The sequence below is a fragment of the Parasteatoda tepidariorum genome, chromosome 6 (assembly GCF_982258835.1).
Source record: "Parasteatoda tepidariorum strain Cologne lab strain chromosome 6, Ptep-v5.0, whole genome shotgun sequence".
NCBI lineage: Eukaryota > Metazoa > Arthropoda > Arachnida > Araneae > Theridiidae > Parasteatoda > Parasteatoda tepidariorum.
The window spans coordinates 114,795,260-114,814,919 of NC_141760.1; the positions used below are offsets into that span (position 1 = coordinate 114,795,260).

Genomic DNA, 19,660 nt, shown 5'->3' on the forward strand with positions numbered 1-19,660 from the left:
AGACCTTCATATCACTTAAAGATGTTTCTTAACTTAATGTATTTTTCCACAAGCTTCAGTCAATCGTAAATTATCATTTTTTTTAAATTCGTAAGAAACACTTTTTTAAAAATAAAATGTTGGTTTAGGTAAAATATATTTACTTTTATACAGTGCGGGGTGATTCATAAAGAGGTATATAGTTTAAATTTACTATAAATTAAGTACGATGTAAGATATTATATATAATCTGCAACAGAATTGTATGGGATTATTTTAAGTTTGGTTTGGGACAGTCGTAGAACATGTGACCCCTTAGTCATACGACGCATATCGAGGCAGTGATCGTTTTCTACCCAAACGCATGTTAAGGTTTTTTAATCAAGCCTATTGATAGTGGCTGTGATATATTGTTTCAGCTCTGCTAGATAAATAGGCAGGGTGTGCCAACCACTTGAAAAACCTCGAATTATCATGGATTTTTTTTTTATATTAAGAAAAAATCTGGGAAATATGGATATAAACCAGGAAAATCAGGGAATTTTAAAGAAAATCTGGAATTGTTTCTTAATTTATTTATATTATTTTATCATCCATTATATCCATTTTATTTAGTCAGAAATTCATACAGTTGAAATATCATCAACTTAGCAATACTTTGCTTGCATTAAAATTCTCTCCATTATTACCCTGCTAAGCTAGAATACCACAGGAAACTCTCCCATGGTTGCTAAATGAATGGAGAAACTTTTGACCTCTTTGGAGTCAATGCAATTTAGGAAAGGCAAAGATTGTGGTGGAGGTGGAAGAAGGGGTCAGGATATTTGCTTCTGTTTATAAATGTGTATTTAAAAAATATTTTTTAAAAAAATTCTTATTTAGTTTGTGGGCTGAATCCAAAGTAAAGTTAAAAATATTAAAAATTTTGCTTTTTCTTATCTGAATAATTAGAATTTTCTATTTTCGGAAGACTTTTACAACATATAAATAACAAATATCAGTGTTCCCCATAACAAACAAAAGGACCAAAGTTACAATTGTTGATTACACAAAAATAAATACTGAGAGTTAAAAAATTATGAAACACAAAGTTGATAAGGTTACCCTATCATTAAATTGATGTCCAAAAAGCACTTTGGATTAATTTTAAAATTAACTTTACAACAAAAAAAAAGTAATAATGAAATTTAAAACATAAATCTATTATAAACTTTCAAATTGCGTTGAATTTCAAATTTTGCCAATCTAATAAATTAAAACCTTCTGTAAATTAACAAAAAATGTCAATCATGTTTAATAAAAATGTAATATAGATGTAGTAATCAATTGAGAGGACGCCATACCGTGGGGCTATTCTTTCATTGTAAATTCACTTTCATCTCTGTAACTAAAATTTAAAGTGAAGTCAGACAAACCTTAGAGTGATTCATGAAGTTTCAATCCCTGAATTTTTTTTCTCCAACTATCAAATTATTGGAAGCGAGAACTTCCCCCGTTGCGTAATCCTAAATTATCTTCTCATATTTTATTTTGATATTTTAAAAATTTCTTTTCAGTATTATTGCTAACTCTAGGTTTGTCTGAACTCTTCACTTCAAATTTTAATTTAGTTGTTGAGGTGCAGGAGAATTTGCAACAAAAAGTTTCCTCCCGGTTCGGCATTCTCTTAAGTGTTTAGGTCATTTTTAAAGTTTACATTCCCCCCCCCCCCCTGAGATTCCTGTTTATAAAATCAGCTCAGAAAATTGAATGTTCACAGCTTGGATCTGAATTTAGTAGGTACTGCCAAGTTAAATTAATTGAAAGTGCAGTCAATCCATTCGATAGGGGTGGACAACCTGTGGTCCATGTGCGGCCCATGGCTGCAATCTAAACAAAATAAAAAAATAATAAATTTTATTTTGAAAAATTAAAAAATTAGGCAATTTGAAATTAAATTGTTTTTGACTGAAGCACCCAATCTCAATAAATGTAGTTTTTCTATCACTATTTTCATAATTTTTAACCCTATAAATTTTCTTTAAATCTGTTTTTAACTTGCATTTATTTTAAAAACTAGAATATTTTTTTTTTTTTCAAATTTAATTCTATGAAGAAATTTTTAATGTTAAAATTTATGTTTAGACTTTTGTATTATGTAATATGATTAAAAAAAACATGAATTTTCCCACAGTTTAATTATTTTAATTTATCTAATCTTTTTTTCTAATAAATTCAATTGATTGTTTTTTCCCTCAAGTAATCAGTTTTTCAACTTTTAATTTTAAACATTTGAAAGTATTTAATTTTATGCAAAGATATTACAAGGTTAACTGAAAGAAAAAAAAGAATTTAGTGCCTAAAACGATGGTGTTTATATAACAGTTGTTGGCAATATGTCTATCTACATACTTTGTCATGCAGCCCTCATTGGTCAATCTGCTATGCATGTGGCCCTTCATTCAAAAAGGTTATGCAGCCCTGTCTTAGTCAGGTTCTGAGGATGATGTCAGTTACATAATTTAAATTTCTTCTTTCAGTCCCCTCCCCGTGAAACATGGAATGGAGACTTGACTGGGTATTACATTGGATATAAGCAAAGCTCTTCTTCTCTTCCCTTCACTTTCAATACTGTGGAAGCGGATGAAACTCATTCATACGATTACATATTGAGGGGTCTGAGGAGGTCAACACGTTACGTGATTTCTGTGAGGGCCTTCAATGAGGTCGGAAGTGGACCCCCGAGTGAAGAAACTTCTTTCAAAACACATAACTTAGGTAAGATAATCAGCTTCAACTTTTATCTATATTTATTACGGCTTCATAGTCTAATTTTGAGAATTCCCTTAATAATCTGTTTAAATTAAGTCAGCTTTCAAAAGTTAAATTTTGTTATTTGCTACTGATCTACCACAGTATATTTTTTGATGGTTTCTCTAAGGTAAGAACTCCCCTAACCATTTGTCTGAACCAATGAAAGTGACTATGCTAATGCTGTATGACTGTTTCAAGCAGGGGTGGGGAGTCATTGTTTAGGACAGGTTTTGGCTCAGGCCGGCAAGAGAAAAGGAATTTTTTTTTTGGTCTACTGTATTATCCCTAGAGTGAAGAAAAGCTACCATCCCTGAAATGCGCTGTTCTAGTTTCCATGGCAGCAGATGGCCTCAGACTTTGCGACGAGGGGAGTTCTTACTGTAGAGAAACTGTACTCCTTAGACAATTCTAAAAACAATAAATGAAAAACAAAAGCGATTTGTTAGAAATCAAAGTAATTAAAAGACAAACAAATACACTAAAAGAAAACATCACAGAAAGGGACCAACTTGAATAATAGCCACCCTCAGGCAAACATCTACATATTTTTTTTTTGCATTAAATTGCAAGTTTAAAATTTGTCCCCTTGGCGATTGTAACTGGTGTGACAGATCACGATATGGAAATATCCCCTTGTATTTTTCAAAAAAATAAAGAGTTAAGGAATGTTTTTTGAGTGCTTGAAAAGTGCTTACGAGGTGCTTATTTTTTGTTTAAAAATTTGGCTACACACCCTGTAAAAAAATACTTATGATAAGTATTTTTTATTTGTTTTAATTGAATAAAGAAAATTTAAAGATTTTCTTATTATCAAATTTTTTAGTCTGTGAGTCAAATGATCACAACAACAACCAATCTAAATCATCTTTATGCCAAAATCCATTGTTTGTAAAATTTTTGCATTGTATGCATTTTTAATCAGCAAATTAATTGCAATGAATGGTCAACCATGTTTAACACTAAAACAACTGCTATTTTTACCTACCTAGAGCAACCATTGTGGTCATTTTGACTGCATTAAGAAAATGAGCATGAATATATAATTTGTATTTCAAATATCATGAAAAAAATAGAAAAGGTCTTTTTTAATAAGTTTGACACTATGCAGTATTTTTTCTGTAAATAATTGCCTTTATTTTCCGGAAAAATATCATAAAGTTACATATCATTGCAGATATTTGCACATTATTTGAAATCTTAGTTGCGTGGAATTATTTAATGGTCAACTACATTTAACACTAGAACAACTGATATTTTTACCTCGAATGACAATTGCAGTCATTTTGACTGCATTGAGAATATAAGCAGGAATTAATTATTTGTAATTCAAATATCATTATAAAAAATTAGAAATGCTATAATAATTTTAATAATAGTACAATAATTTAACACCATGCAGTATTTTTTTATGTAAAAAATTACCTTTATTTTCAGGAAAAATAACGCCATAAAACAAATACATATCATTGTAAATACTTGCACATTATTTGAAATAGTTGCAGATGAAAATTTCTGGCATTTTCAGAACATTTTTGTCTAGTATCAACAGAAAGGGCAGAAAAAGTCAGTGTGGAGTAAACAAGTAGTTTCATTGATGAAAAATATAAAAAGTAGTTTCTTTTTTGAAAAATATAACAAGTAGCTTCTCTGTTAAAAAAATATAACAAGTAATTTTTCTGTTAAAAAGTATAAAAAGTAGTTTTTCTGTTGAAATATATAAAAGGTTGTTTCGTTGTAGAAAAATATAACAAGTATTTTTATTTATTTATTTCGAAAATTTCATTACCTTACTACAATTCATTATTAAAGCTCAAAATAAAGGACTTTCAAGAAACTTAAGAAGATTAACATGTGTTTTTATTTTATTTTATAACCGTCGTTGAACAGCCAACCCAATATTTTGGGTTTATAACTACTCATGTTTAACTCTGTAATCTTGTAATTTCAAACCCAATCCCGAAGACCAGGGAACACCTGGATCCTTCGTGGTGGACTTTATTTGATGGAACTAACCCGTGTATACGTTATATGGAGAGGAAATCTTCCCGCGGTTATCCTGATGGCAAGAGGGTTCTAATCCATGATCCGTCTACCACTGTGGATATTTTACGTCAACACTGTGGTCGATGCAAGCCAGGTGGGAAATTTGAATAAACTGGCTTGCACCAGGAATAAAACCTGGTTCACTTCATTGGGAAGGAAGCGCTCTATGGCTCTAGTTACATGCTTTTAAAAAAACATCAGGTAAATTGGCAAAGTTTAAGTTGAAAATTCAAAATTGGCCATATTCTAGAAATTGCTCCTGCCGTTTACAATTGGCTTATTTAGTGTAGCACATCCACCTTAAAAGAAAAAAAAACTTACTTTAAAAAAGTGTCTGTTGGTGCTTTTCTTTCCTACAAAGAAACATATCCATTAGTTATATATTGGCATATTCACCAAGTCTTTGTCTTTTCCTAAGCATATCAAACAAAATATTCCATAGTCTGTGAGAAATTAAATCCAAATTTCTATATCTTTTTTCTTTTCTAATGCACTGTATAAATTTTTAACATAGGTAATTAGTAACAGCATTTTCCCTGCTATAATATACAAATAATAATTTTACACCTAAATTTACCTTTTCTCGGTTGTGTTGGGGCAAGTTAGTTGTTTCAACTGTCAGAATAGAAACAACTTGACATAATTTGAGCCGTGATGACTCAGGAGCGTTTGCCTTCCAATGATGTGAACTGGGTTCGAATCCCAATTATTGTTATCTCACCCTACTTTAATAAAATGTTATAGGTCAAAATCAGCAGTTTATTTTGAATTGCAACTTTCAAAGCTTTTTGGAATGACGATGCATGTACCTATACAATATTCATTTCCATCTATGAATATATAGGGGAGAGGGGGGCACATGTGAACAAATTTTTTTATTTCTTCACTTTTCGAAAAATATCATCAATTTCTCACAGTAAAGAAGTCCATATGTTTAAATAGTCTTTTCTTTGTCTTATGGAATTTTTTGAGATTTTTCAATAAAATATTTCTTTACTTTATGATATTTTAGAAAAATGACTTCAATTGTTCACATGTGCCCCTATTGGGGGCACATGTGAACATGCCTGGGGCACATATGAACAAGATTAAAAATACAAAGCAATCATCATATTTCAAAGAAAAAAAATCTTTAATATAACAGATATAGATACACATTATACTGAGGGGGTTGTAGCTTACTATGTGAATTTAAATTGTACAACAGTACTGTCAATAAGAAAATAATTTTTCAGCTGTACAATAATTTATCCGTAATTGGGTTTTTTGCAACTTCATGTTCCACGGGTGTTGTAATGGGCCTTTTTCTTTCTTCTCTAATACTCTTTCATGCTTTTTTTTCAATTTTTCTATCTTTTAATTTGTAGCTTTAACAATTCTATTTTCTCAGGTGTATCAGTTAATATGCGTGATGCGCGATCAACCATTTAATAAATAAAAAAATTTTTTAAAGGAAAAATTAATAAATTAATTATGGAAAATTAAATAATGATAATTTTAAATGCATACATATTTTTTAAACTTATAATATCATGAGGATAATAATCTTAATACTATGTAGGGGCACTTGTGAACTGTTCACATCTGCCCCAGATGTTTTGTTCACAAGTGCCCCCATCATCCTTCTTAAACCTAACTTGAAAAATAATGAACTTTTAATTGAGTAAAAAAAAAGAATAATTGTCATAAACTTACCTGAATGTTCATATAATGATCTGCAATAGTTAATTTTAGTTTATTAGTTGATTTATATTATGCTTTCACTTGGAGAAGCGAGCGATTATAATATATGCAACACCAGCTGATACAAAGAAATTGTCAGAATAAACCAACAAAATGTCTCATTGCTCTGAAAGTTTTTCAGAGAGGTAGGACTAGTACTGCCATCAATTGAAAATTTTTCGAGATTTTTTATTTCAAATCATATTGGTAAAACATACCATGTTCACATGTGCCCCCTGTTCACATGTGCCCCCCTCTCCCCTATTTTGAAGCTTTGTTGCTGATTTTTAAAAAGGTTTAAATATTGATAAACATCTTTTTTAGTCACATTTTTCTTTGATTCCTGAAAGTTGTCCAATTAATTTTTGTTTAAAAAAAGTATGTTAAGGAAATGAACTTCAGATTGTTTTAAAGTTTCTGTTATTCATGAAAGAACCCGGTTTCCAAATTCTTTCATTCATAAACTACACATTCAGCATCATTACTTAAAAATCTTTGATCCCTACTTTTTTAAACATGCTGCTTATTTTTGTTTTTATTTTTCATGAGGTGTGTCTTATCATAAATGTAAATTATTGTTAATATTTCTGCTAATTATCATATACTTTAAATAAAACTATATACTCTAAACAAATAAAAAATTATGTTGATTTTATATTGCTGTTATAATTTTGATGTCCTTTACTATTTTTCATGCTTGCCAAAGTATCAAAGGTAACAAGTTAAATTATGTATTTATCATACGTTTATTTCAAAGCACATTAAATTACTGTGTTTTTAAAACTTAGTAACTTTTAAGTTTGATTCAAATTGATAATTTGATAGAAAACAATTTTTTTTTTCTATGTATAATATTCTCTTAATTCATTGAAATATATTTTGGGTCTTTTCAAAAACTGCAATTTTTGAATCAATTATACCAGTTGTTGCCGAATGGTGTTCCACAGAACGCTTGTGTTCTGCCCCGTGCCAGAATTGTCGTGCCATTGTTGCAGAACATTAGGGTTTTTGCAGAAAGAGTTTTCATTTGGGAAGAGAAAAATGTTAGTTTTTTCTGCATAATTTATCAAAAAATGCTTTTTTTTTTCTCTGTAGAATTTTTTTCAATGATATGTTTCTTGCGCATCAGAGAGGAAAGAAATAATCCCGATTTTTCTATTCTCATTTAGGATTATAAAAAAAAGGTCATAATGGCTGACTTTAGATAGAATTTTAAATTAATTATATAAAATATAAAATTCAAAAATCTGTAAAATTTAAAAGATAGTTTGCTCTAGAAGTGATTTTTTTAATTATTTATATTTTTTTTAAGAGTGCCATGTTTTATACTTACTTATTTGAATATCTGTTTTCTAAGGAGTTCTATTCGCTCTATTTTGTCGATCTTTATTTTGGAGATACTGCACAGATTTTACTACTTTTAATTAAAGTATGAATTTTAATTTATTTGCGAAGTTTAGTTTTTGTAATGATTTACAAAAATTTAAAAAATATTACTTTTACAGTTAAAATTTTTTATACATTTTTATTCTGTACATTTTTCTGTAAACACATTGTTTCTGTTGCTTAAATTAATAATTGTTAAAATCAAAAGCATCTTAAAGGGTAGTTAGGAAGTTAGTCGCAGTGAGCCAAAAAAAAAAAAATCTGCCGTTGGGGTGTTCATTGAAGTGACGCAGGGATTCTGAAAGTTAGGACTTTTTTTAGGCTTATTCATTCAACATTGTACTTAATAAAATTTTAAAATGTTGCTTTGTAAGCTTTAATTGAAAAATTTTTAACCAATAAGTGGATATTAATTATAAATGTCGCAGAATATTATTTTAACTGTTCCAAGACATGTTCACACTCATTTGTATTTAACATTGATAAAATAAATTTTTTTTGTTTTATTTTTTATGGTGTTTCTAAATTAATTCATATGAATTTCTCGAATCAACCCCAACAACAAAATAACTTGGGCCCTCATTGGACCCATATTCATGAATCTTGGATCAATCTTGGATTTTCCGACATTGACCCTAGATAGAATTGTCCGATGACCCAATATTTTACAACCAATATCGGCCCTATATAGAACTGTCAGATTCACCCGATATTTTACATTATTCAGCCAATGCTAGACCCTCGGTGCATGTAGAACCCATATTGAGCAAATTATGAGCCCAACTGGGGACAAGGAAAAATTGTTGCTATGAAGTAATTATTTTCAATTCTAATACTAGTTTAATTTGTTGTTTTAAAAACATGTCTTGTGAATTAGTATACATTGCTAATATAAATCAAACAATTTTTTCATTAATTTTTTTAAAAAAGGGATACCCTTAATTGATATTTAATTAAAATTATGAAATAATATTCTCTTGAAAATACAAGTCATAATTGTTATAAAAAAAACAACTTAAAATAACTTAACTTTCTCTCCTGAATTATGTTTGATGTTAAATAATGAAATGGAAAGTTTTTCTTAAACACCAAATTTAGCAACAAAAAAAAAATTTCACAAGACATTTATTAACATTAGCAATTTAAACAAAATAATTCATTTTTGAAATCTGTTTCAATGACATACCTAAAATTAGTTTTTAAAACTTTCAGAGCCTGTTCCTCGACCTAGTCTTCTGGTCCAAGATATTGGTTCCACTTATATTCAAATTAAATGGGTTTCTGACGATACAGTGAAGCTGTCAACCACAGGTATACTTACATCCTATAAGTATATGTGTTAAGTCGGACGTCTAATGTATAGATCTTGGATGATCTTTACATGTCGAGATTAAACTATAAACCTGTATATTTAGTGTTTAATATGTGGATGAGTCTAATAATTTTTTCAAAAATGTTTATAGCATATGTAATACACTATAGAAAAAGTGGCAACAAATGGAGTGAAATACTAGTTCCAACTGCTGAACAGGACATCTATACCTTGACTAATTTGGACTCTGGAGCACCCTACCAAGTTTACGTGACATCCCACGGTGAAACTGGCATCAGCGAACCGAGCGAAATAGCCACTGTGCGAACTTCCCCAGAAGCAATTTGTAAGCATTTGTTATCTACTAACAGAGGCGTTTTCTTTTCTTTTCCTTACGTTCATCTATTCCTTTACAGTCCACGTGCCACCTCCCACATCAGCTCACGCCCAGCCCCCGGTAGATGACGCCACTCAAATACTCTACATCATTGTGCCTGTTGCAGTGGCTACCGTGATTATTGTTATTGTGATTGTTTCTGCTTGTGTTTATGTTTATTCGAAGAGACCTCTACCTGCTTTGAGTCAAACCTATGGAGGTAAGAAAATATAACTTCTCTATAAAATAAATACAGAGTTGCAACTCCACAGGGAAAACCTGGAAAATACAGGGAATTTTAAAATCACCTAAAATTACAGGGAAAATGCAGAGAATTTTGATTTTTTTTCCTTCACAAACTTGGAAAATACAATTTGTTTCTTTTAATCGTTTAATCTTAAAAAAGGGTGACTCCTGAAAACGTTGTCTATGGTATATTTAAGGATGATTCCTTAACTATTTCTTTACAACTATTTCTTTAACTACAAACTATTCAAAACTACTGCATTATATAAGTATGTTCAGCTGCTCCTTTTTTTTTCTCAAAGTTTTTTCAGCACTTAAAAGTAATAAATATAGTTAGTCCAATATAGCTCACGCAAAAGCATAGTTATTGTGTTTCCTCCTCATATATTGTGTATAATATGTACAGGGAAAACAGAAGGAACTTTTTTTTCTTCAGATTTGAGTGGCAACCCTGCAATATCTTGCGGGTCTCCAAAAATTTTTGCTCCCGGACGCTATTTCTTCCGATTCTTTTGTTAAATATCTCCTGATTTCGTATACGATCCGCCTCTTTCTTCCCTTCTCTATATTTTTGTGATTATAATCTCCGCTTAAATCTTCTTTTTTTTTTCTTTTTCTAAATTTAGAATTCTGCAGAATATATCCACGCATAAATTTCAAATATTTTCATTTGGAATACATATTTATAACAACAAAAGGCGATTTTAAAAAAAAATTTAAAAGAGCTCAACCTATTTTTGTTCCTTTTGTCAACCAGTCATATTTTGAACTAAAAGATTTTAATATTTTAAATTGTTTTATGTTTAATCACTACAAAGTAATGTGAAATGTTTCACTGCTCTGTCAATAAAATTAAGGAATTCAATCAAATAAGACTACACATTTTATTTACATTAATATTTTTGAAGTATATAAAGCTTCAAAGTTTTATTTATAATCATGTATTATTTATTTAAGAAAAGTAGCCCCTTAATTGAAGCATAAACTCTTTTTGTAATTACAGTTTATTGCATTAAAAAGTGATCTGCATAAATGAGTTAATAGTTGTTTAAATTTGTTTCAGATCTTCCAGTAACAAAAAACTTCAGTTATATGGCAACAGCCCCTCGTCAGCGAGATATTCCAATCACAATCAGTGGTGGAAATGTGATTAATTACGGTTCCCCTTATTCCACTGTTCCTCTAACCAGGCCAGAGGAAGAAGAACCCATTTATGAATCTGTTGTTGGGGACACGCTGCACAGAATCAAGCAAGTATGTATCTTCTTTATTTTTAAAAGTGGAATAAGTCTTGATTATATTTAAAAATAATAGCAAGGTTAATCAGTTTAGGTGATGTTTTGAACAATATAATTTGAGGAAATATCAGGACACAGCAATAATTATTCAGGATGCGTGGCATTTCAAAAAAAGTGCTTTAAGGTGCTTCTTTTTTAATTTACGGTTTTTAAAAGTCCTTGAAGGTGCTTGTTTTTTTCAGGGTTTGTAAAAAGTGCTTAATTTTCTAACTTTTGTAAAGATACTTTTCTGTGCTGTGTCGATTGTCCTAAATAACAACAAAAAATTCACGATTATCACAATTTTCTCTCCAATATTTATCAGAAACTATATATTTTATCAAGATTATGTAAAGTTTTGGAAAATGCTTTTGAATTTTATTGATTTTATGTTTATTAAGAACTTTAAAATATAGAAAGAAATTTTTTATGAGTGCACAGATCCTAATTAGGAGTTTTTTTTTTTTTTTTGTAAAGTGATTGTAAATATTTTTGAAGTGCTTGAAAAATGCTTAAAAGGTGCTTAATTTTTGTTGAAAAATTTGGCTACTTACCCTGTTATTAGTGTCGAAAAAAATTAAATCACTTCTTCGCTCCTTATGAACATACTCCACTTCCAAAAATCCATCCCTCATGCAGAGGATCTACATTGAGACGGCATGTCTTCGGATCATCCTGAGGGATGTTTCCCAAACCAAATAGCCCATCTTGTATGAAATAAACGAGGTATCACTATTTTTACGTAATATTAAGGAATCTGTTCTCCTCTAATATCCTCCTATAATATCTCTATTTTTTCTTGAACGCCTCAGCGCTAAATGGATAGGTCTTTTTTAAAAAGATTTAGAGCACTTTTTTGGCACGCTTTTAAAAACTGTTTGGAGGAGTATCACAACGGAATTTCCTTCAAGCTACGAGTACAGCTGTACAAAGCGTATTCTGCTAACCGTACTCCCACCAATATTTTAATAATGTGAGTCTCTGGCGATCACAATATTTCACTCCGTTTGTTTCCATGGTCTGTTTATTTGTGTCCGCTTCTTACTACCTGTTTCTGCCCATGATCTGTTTGAATCTGTGCCGAGTAAAGAGGACTATAACTTGAAATCTTTACCCTAATTTGTTGAAATTTCGAAAAGAAGAATGGAAAACTTATTTCTTAGTGAGTCAAATAGCAGTGAACAAGAAAGCTTTTATGAGGCTCACAATAATTTTATTAATAAATCGTTTTTGTATTACTTTTATAACAATTAAATAGTTTTGTTACTTCTTGTGAAATATCTGTACAAATACGCACGAATATCCTTCGCATGTAGTCGAATGAGCGTCACTTCGATACTGGTGAAGCAGCCCGATCAGAAACTTTGCTGCCACCCGAATATGGGTAATGCGGCAGTCAACGCTTTAAACTTGCAGATGTATTATAAATGAGTAAGTTTGTATATGTGTTTTTTTTAATTGCTTGTTTTATTTTTCCAACAGAGATGCTTTGATGATGATTTTAAAGGAGCAACCATCGTGTGACATCTTTGCGTGTAGTATTAACTAACTGTGATTGTGATAATAGTTGTGCGCATGAAAATGATTTTAAAACAAGAACACTTTACGTAAATTTTCACCTGAATGTGTGTGTGTATATATATATAGAGAGAGAAATTTTGTGACCTTGAAACTATTTATATTTATAGTCGACCTCAAAACTATTTATCATTTTGTTATGAAAGGGTAGCAGCAAACTTTGCACTTATTTATTTGTTATTTCACAGTGGATGATTTTCATATCTAAAATTATTTATGCACTTTAATTGTTATTTTGTCATCAACACTCATTTTTGCAAACTTCTGAAACGTTTTTCCTCTAATTTGTGGAGAAGAAAAAGTTGTGAGTTTCTGAATGGAAAATATGGTTTGGAAAATATAAACATGAGCCACATTAATAATTTTCAATGTAAAGTGCACATAAGAAGTGTGAATTTTTTTACAAATTGCATAAAGAATTGTTAATTTTTTTTTAATTAAATAAGTCAGATAAAAAAAATTCTGTTTCATGAAAAATTTGATTTCATTTGTGAAGAGGGAGCAAAAGTTCTACTTTTTGCATATTGAGAATCTTATTTTGTCAGATGGTTATTATCACTGCTGTAACTCAAATTGTATTGCTTCCAATGTTTAAGAATTTTTTGAAAGCTAGTCAGAATTCTTTCAAAAATTTTAATATATTGTAATGCTTTCAATATTTAATGCATTTTCATCTTTATAATTCTGCTGCTAAGCATTAAAATGTTAGTATGAAAAAAAAATGAAGTCCTAAAGGGGGATTAGTAATAAGGAGTTGGTGAGGTAAAATCAATTGTATTATCGTTACTTTAAAGTGCTATTTCTTTGAACTAATAAATTTGAAATGAAAAGTTTGTAAGAGAATTGCATCCTGTCTTTGTTTCTCTGGTGTTCTGGTTTTATACATGTATTTTCAGAAAAAATGGCAAACCTCAGAAACAAGGATAGAATGCTGTTCTCTTACAAACTCCACATATATATATATATATATATATATATATATATATATATATATATATATATATATATAATATGCAAAAATACTGGGAATAAAAAGCTTTTTTAAAAAATTTTCTTCTTCAATAAAGTGCTTTTTTTTAACGAATAAAATAAGTTTATAAATTAGAAAAGTTTGTATTTCAACTGTTCATAAACAGTTTTTCGACCGATCATAGATCGTATTTGCAGTTACTCTATCTACTTAATGAATTTATGCGAACAATTTATTTTTAATGAGCTTAGATTTTTATTTTGTGTTAAGTTTTAGGGTTTTCGCTGGTGGATTGTTTAGAGACAATCCTTTTTTAAATTCTATCACTGTGAAATTATATCTAGACCAGTGGTTCCAAATCCCATCTTTTTTTAATTATTTTAGACCACAAATTTGTAAAAAAAGGAAAAAAAAACTTGCAAGGCTCACTGACTACTAAATGTACTTGTAAAAAATATGATGATAAATGAACATCTATTATGTATGTATAACAAATGAATGCATAAATACAGTCTATGTGGCCAAATTATTAGACGCACTTTAAGATTCTATGTAAAATCTTAATTATCAGTTGATAGTCTATACAGCTTTATTGTTTTTACACCACTGTTTGAACTACTTTACGTTAGTGTATCAATTAGTTAAATTAGACGATAGGATGAATTAAACAATATATTATATAAATATGGTGTAGAATATTTATTACATCAAGCATTATATTAGTATATTATAATAATTATACCAAATTATCAGACGCACTGTAGTTTTTTAATAATTGCTTTACAATATTAACCAATTGATAAACAAACGTAAACAAGTGCAAACCGGTTTCAGTTGTATAGTATTACCTGATAATTAAGATTTTGCATAGAATATCATTGTGTGTCTAATAATTTGGCTAGGGAGTGTATTTAACATTCGAGAGGAAGTGTTGACCTTGATGTTCGACTGAAAAAAACAGATGGTGTGTCTTCCTTATTAACTGTAGGCCAACAATGGAGTCAATAGTGGCTAAAGCTTTTGGGTGACACCGCGTCTCACTAGCGCTAGTGAATCATACCAAGAAACTGAATTTAGACACCAAGATTTATCTTAGACTCTTGGCCTGTATTCACGGCCCAGTTCCACGTAACTCACCAGCTGATAATTGCTGGTTTAAATATATAATTACGCATTCATATATAGTTGTAAATATCAGAGTTTTTATATATATATAGATAGATACGTATAAAACGTGCTTTTAGAAATATAAATTAATTTTTTTTTTGTTCACGTGGTTGAGATCTATTGAAGAATTTGTATAGTTATTTGAATTGAATTGTAAACAAGGATTTGAAAAGGGCTTTAATCTGAAAATTGAAAAAGGAATTCTGTGTAATTAAAAAGAAAATATTTTGTGCATTATATTTAGTTATGATGGTGTATTAGAAAATCAAAAAGAAAAAAAAAGGTAGCTGAAAACTTAAAATTCAAACTTAAAATTTAAGTATTATGTTTATGAAATTTCTTAAAAAGAATTTATATTTATTCTAAATTCTTGTGTGAAATTTTGTAATAAATTGTTTTGGGTTTATGTAATAAAATTGGAATTATTCAATTTTTAATCTAAGTTTTTAAATAAATGTTGAGTATTTGAAAATCAAAATGGATACTGGCTGCCAACTGCTATGTTTTTTATAAAATATTATATAAAGTGGTAGGAAATTAAAAATTTCTGGTAATTTTGCCAACCTTGTAAAGTTCTTACCACGAGAAAGGTGAAAGTTGAAGTAGCGTTTCATATCAGCTTTTCAATCATTTACCAAAACAATACATTGAAACATTAGCTTAGCTACCAGTTGAAGAAATTTTTGCCAAAAGCTTAGAAAGTTGGCAACCCTGTTGGCAGAATTGAAGTGAAATAATCTGAGAAAATTATTCCTATTCCTAATTTTATAAATAATGTTTCAAAAATTTGGAGAATTAACACTAAACATAACATACCTGGTCAAGTGACCGTTTAAAAACTTTTGCATCAAAAATTTGTTTATCTTACCGTTTTTGCACCGTTAATAATTATATACGGTTAATATTCTATTATTATTTTTTTGTATTTTCATTGTTTCAAATAATACTTGTCGTAATATAATACCTATTTCTACCACAACCGGTCCTTTGACAGGGGTAACAATTTTATTGCTTTATAAGGTTATCGGATCAGAAATGACGATGTAATGCATGTTCAACGTATTGCATTCGATGAGTTGAACAATTCTGCAAAGAGTTCAATCAAAATAACTGCGAATTCAAATTTCAAGAAAGTACCTAAAATCTTAGAGGGGCATTTTTGTGTCAGAAAAAGGGACAAAAACTAAATGCTTTGGTAGGTAGCTTATATTTAATTTTGATAGCTTTACTTCATTTCTATCTAACTGTTAATTTTTACCCAGAAAAATGTCAAAACAATCAAGACAGCACAGGTTCTTAGAAGAAATAATATTAATTATAATAATATTTAGAAGAAATATGTTTGTAGAAACTGTACGATGGAAACATCCTGTATATGTAAAAAATGCGCTGAGCAATGAATTAAAAATTCTTATTCTTTGTGTTTGTAATACATAAAAATTGGCAATATGCAATTTTGTTTAATTATAATAAAGTTTTTTTTAGTTTATTACCTTCCTAACATATTTCGTACTTTCAATCAACAAATATAAAGTCTGGTCATTTGACCGGCTATGGTAGAAATAGGTATATATTAGGTGTTGATGTGTTAAGTACAATTTATTGTCTCTTGGAAACTGCATTCCAAAATGACAATAGTCTGTCTGTAAACAAAGTTAAGGATTATTTATCCAAATGTTTTAGGATGCAAAAATTTTGTATAACAAATGTGCAGTCTCATGAATTTCTCTGAACTTGCACATAGAAAATGTGTGACTTCATTTTTAGTAAAGAGATGTATTTTAATGTGCTAGTCCACCTGATTAAATCGCTGTTTAAAAATCAAACTACTGATTTAAAGTCAGATTATAAATTTATTCTCATTTTTAACCTATGTGTGATATGTTTTGTGGTTTCAATTTTATGAATAATTTATATTACGAATCTCTTTTCTTTTATATTTGCGTGGTTTATAGTGCAACAATTAAAAAGTCATTTGCTATATTTTAATAGCTAAGTTTCAAGATTTAAAAAAAAACATCTTTATTTTCTTATTTAAAAAAATCGCTAAATTTTATATTTTTCATAAGATTGTAAATATTAAACCATTTCTGAATTGCTCAGCATGTTCATCCGGCTTTTTCTCTATTCTACAAAAAAACTAGTCAAGTTTTTATTTTACCTCCTATTATGTTACAGCGGAATAAATTATATTTCCCCCATAATTTTTATATTTTGTTAATTTAGCAATTTAATAGAGTCGACACTAAAAAGTAAATCATTGCAATCTCATGTTCCATGTTATTTGCTTATTCGCAACTTCTGTATTATTTGCTGCCTATGATCAATTTTATTTAATTTCAATGGAGCTAATCTATAAAATTGAGTTTCTTGTGAATGAAAATTGAGTTAAAAAAAATATGCTTTTTTATTTTCTATTTACATGCCATTATCATACCTTTATATGTAATTTATATGAATACCATTTTAGATTTAATTTCTAAATCCTAGAAATGAATCTTATTACCACTTTAAATATGAAATTCTAATTCAAAGAATAAAATTCTAATTCTAAACTTATTCTATTCTGTCTAATTCTATTTATAAAGGAATCATGTCTGGAAAGTTTTATTTGAACACCTAAAAAGTGAGTAACATTTTGAGACATAAGATAAAATAACCTGTAAAAAATCAAAAAGAAAATAATTTCACTTCTGAAGTTTATGCATTGCTTCTTATTTGTTACTTCATCAATCCTCCCTGTTTATGAGTTGTCAAAAATTTACACATTTTGTCAAACAGTAATGTTTTATGTATGCAACAAGATAAATATTTTTAAAACCCTATAAAAATTGGATGAAAACTTTTTTCTTTCTTCACTATATATTCTATTTATACCTATATTCTAATTATATTATAAGACAGATTCTATCAGGTTTGTCACAACCTCTCATTACATGGTTCTTCGTCAAAATGTTGTCTTGGTAGATGATAAAAATCACATTTTATTTTTCACACAGTCCTACATTAATTTTTTATTCGTCTGAATCTTGTTTTTAAAAAAATGCCAAATACCGAGCAAGAGATGTTATAGCGTCTTAAAATGTGACATTTTCTGACCAGTTATCCTTAATTGTCACATTTTTAATTCATCTGATTTCTAATGTATTTTGTTTCTATTGTATTTTTTTTATTTTGCACATAATTTTTTGATTTCAAGTAAAATTTCATCTGTTTTTGCACAATTTAAATAGACTGGCTCTTGGAGATTTTATGTAAGATAAATATTTCCCATTTTTTTAAAATCTTCTAAATTATTTATAAATGTGTAAATTAAGTATTTTTAGCTACCAAAAGAATGAAAGCCAGTTTGTGAATTTGTAATTTTAAAAAAGTGCCATTGAATGAACTAAATTGTCAAGTGGTGCCAAAATCAGTTTAATAGTGCCTTATTTTGTTATCGGATTATTAGTGCAGTCAATATGCTTTGTACAAGTAATAATTGAATTCACAAATGTTAAATATATATTGTTGTGTATTAAATGTGTTTTGCACAATAAACATTGTTTTTAAAGTTATTGTAATAAAAATATATTTGATTAACGTTGTTTAGTTCTTTGGTATAGAATTCTATATTAGTTTTATATATGTTGTATATAGTTCTTTTGTTTCATTGTATAGAGCCAGCAAAAAAAAAAAAAAAAAAAAAAAAAAAGGTCAAAATGTTTTGAAAAAATAGAAATCAAAATTTTTATTTTGCTGATCCTTTTTCTGACAGGTCTTTTAATTTTTATTCAATGTGTCTTCAAAAATTAAAATTGCTTTATTGCAAAGAGCATTTTTTATGCTCCGCGTAATTCAATTCAGTGAAAATTGGAATTTTGGACAAATACTACGACTGGGATAGCCTGCATGGCAGAGCTTTGGACTCACGTTTGTGAGAACGGGAGTTCGGCTCCAGCCGGCCGAAGACTCCCTTTGCTGTAAATGGTGACTGGTGCACGTGAAGTCTGTCGGGTCACAAAGTTCTCCATGCCTCCATAACAAATCAATACCTCTGGGGGTACTTAATTGTAGATTGATCATTCTCTGGTTCAGGTCAAAATTACGATCTATAGATGTATGAATGAGTCTGCCTATAAACGGGTGTAGCTGGAGTCGAATTCTTGGTCATAGATGGCGCCACTGGAAAGCATTCGCATCCCCTGTGCTTTAATGGCCGAAGACAACAACAACGAGACAAATGCTAAGAAATTTTACTCAAAAACTGATGTATGCTGAAACGTATTCCTAGTTTTGGATTCATAAAATTTGTTTTTCGGCTTTTTTTAAGCAAATCTTTTATGTAATCATAAAGGGGCTAACAATAAAGTGAATATTTTTTCCCCCAGTTTTGGCAAGTAGCATGGCCAAATATCTTTCTTTCATTTTGAGATCGTGTAATTGTCTGAAAAAAACTGTATTTCCATGCGTAGACGAGAATGGGTGATATCCCCTAATCATTATAACTAATGCAAAAATATGATGTAGAAAATATTTAAAAGACTGTTTTTTATTTAGTTTTTTTATTATATACACTAAGAAGCAAAACGTTTGGACTTAAGGGATTTAACATAGACATATTAGATTCGACAGATAGTTCGCAAATAAGCAAAGATATGCTAATTAGAGTGCAGACGATATTAAAAAATAAACTCGGAAACGTACTTCATAGGGTGAATTAGCATACTACATCGAGCACAGGGGTTCGCTTGGATTGGAGACGCATAAAACTTCATTTGTAGAAAGTCCCGGAAACTATTTCTATTTATAGCTTAAACCTTTAGACGGAT

The 19,660-nt window shown here is 29.4% G+C and overlaps 1 protein-coding gene across 1 annotated transcript in view; it reads left to right on the forward strand.

Annotated features, from left to right (window-relative positions):
- The window catches only part of LOC107456605 (cell adhesion molecule Dscam1), a 31,517-nt gene extending 17,873 nt beyond the window's left edge, over positions 1-13,644 (forward strand). The window contains exons 10-15 of the mRNA XM_087166499.1: positions 2,499-2,736; positions 9,136-9,234; positions 9,387-9,581; positions 9,652-9,831; positions 10,921-11,111; positions 12,617-13,644. Of these exons, the coding sequence (XP_087022625.1) occupies positions 2,499-2,736; positions 9,136-9,234; positions 9,387-9,581; positions 9,652-9,831; positions 10,921-11,111; positions 12,617-12,658 (945 nt within the window). The 3' untranslated portion in view covers positions 12,659-13,644. The remainder of the gene's footprint in view (positions 1-2,498; positions 2,737-9,135; positions 9,235-9,386; positions 9,582-9,651; positions 9,832-10,920; positions 11,112-12,616) is intronic.
- Positions 13,645-19,660: the final 6,016 nt, after the last annotated feature.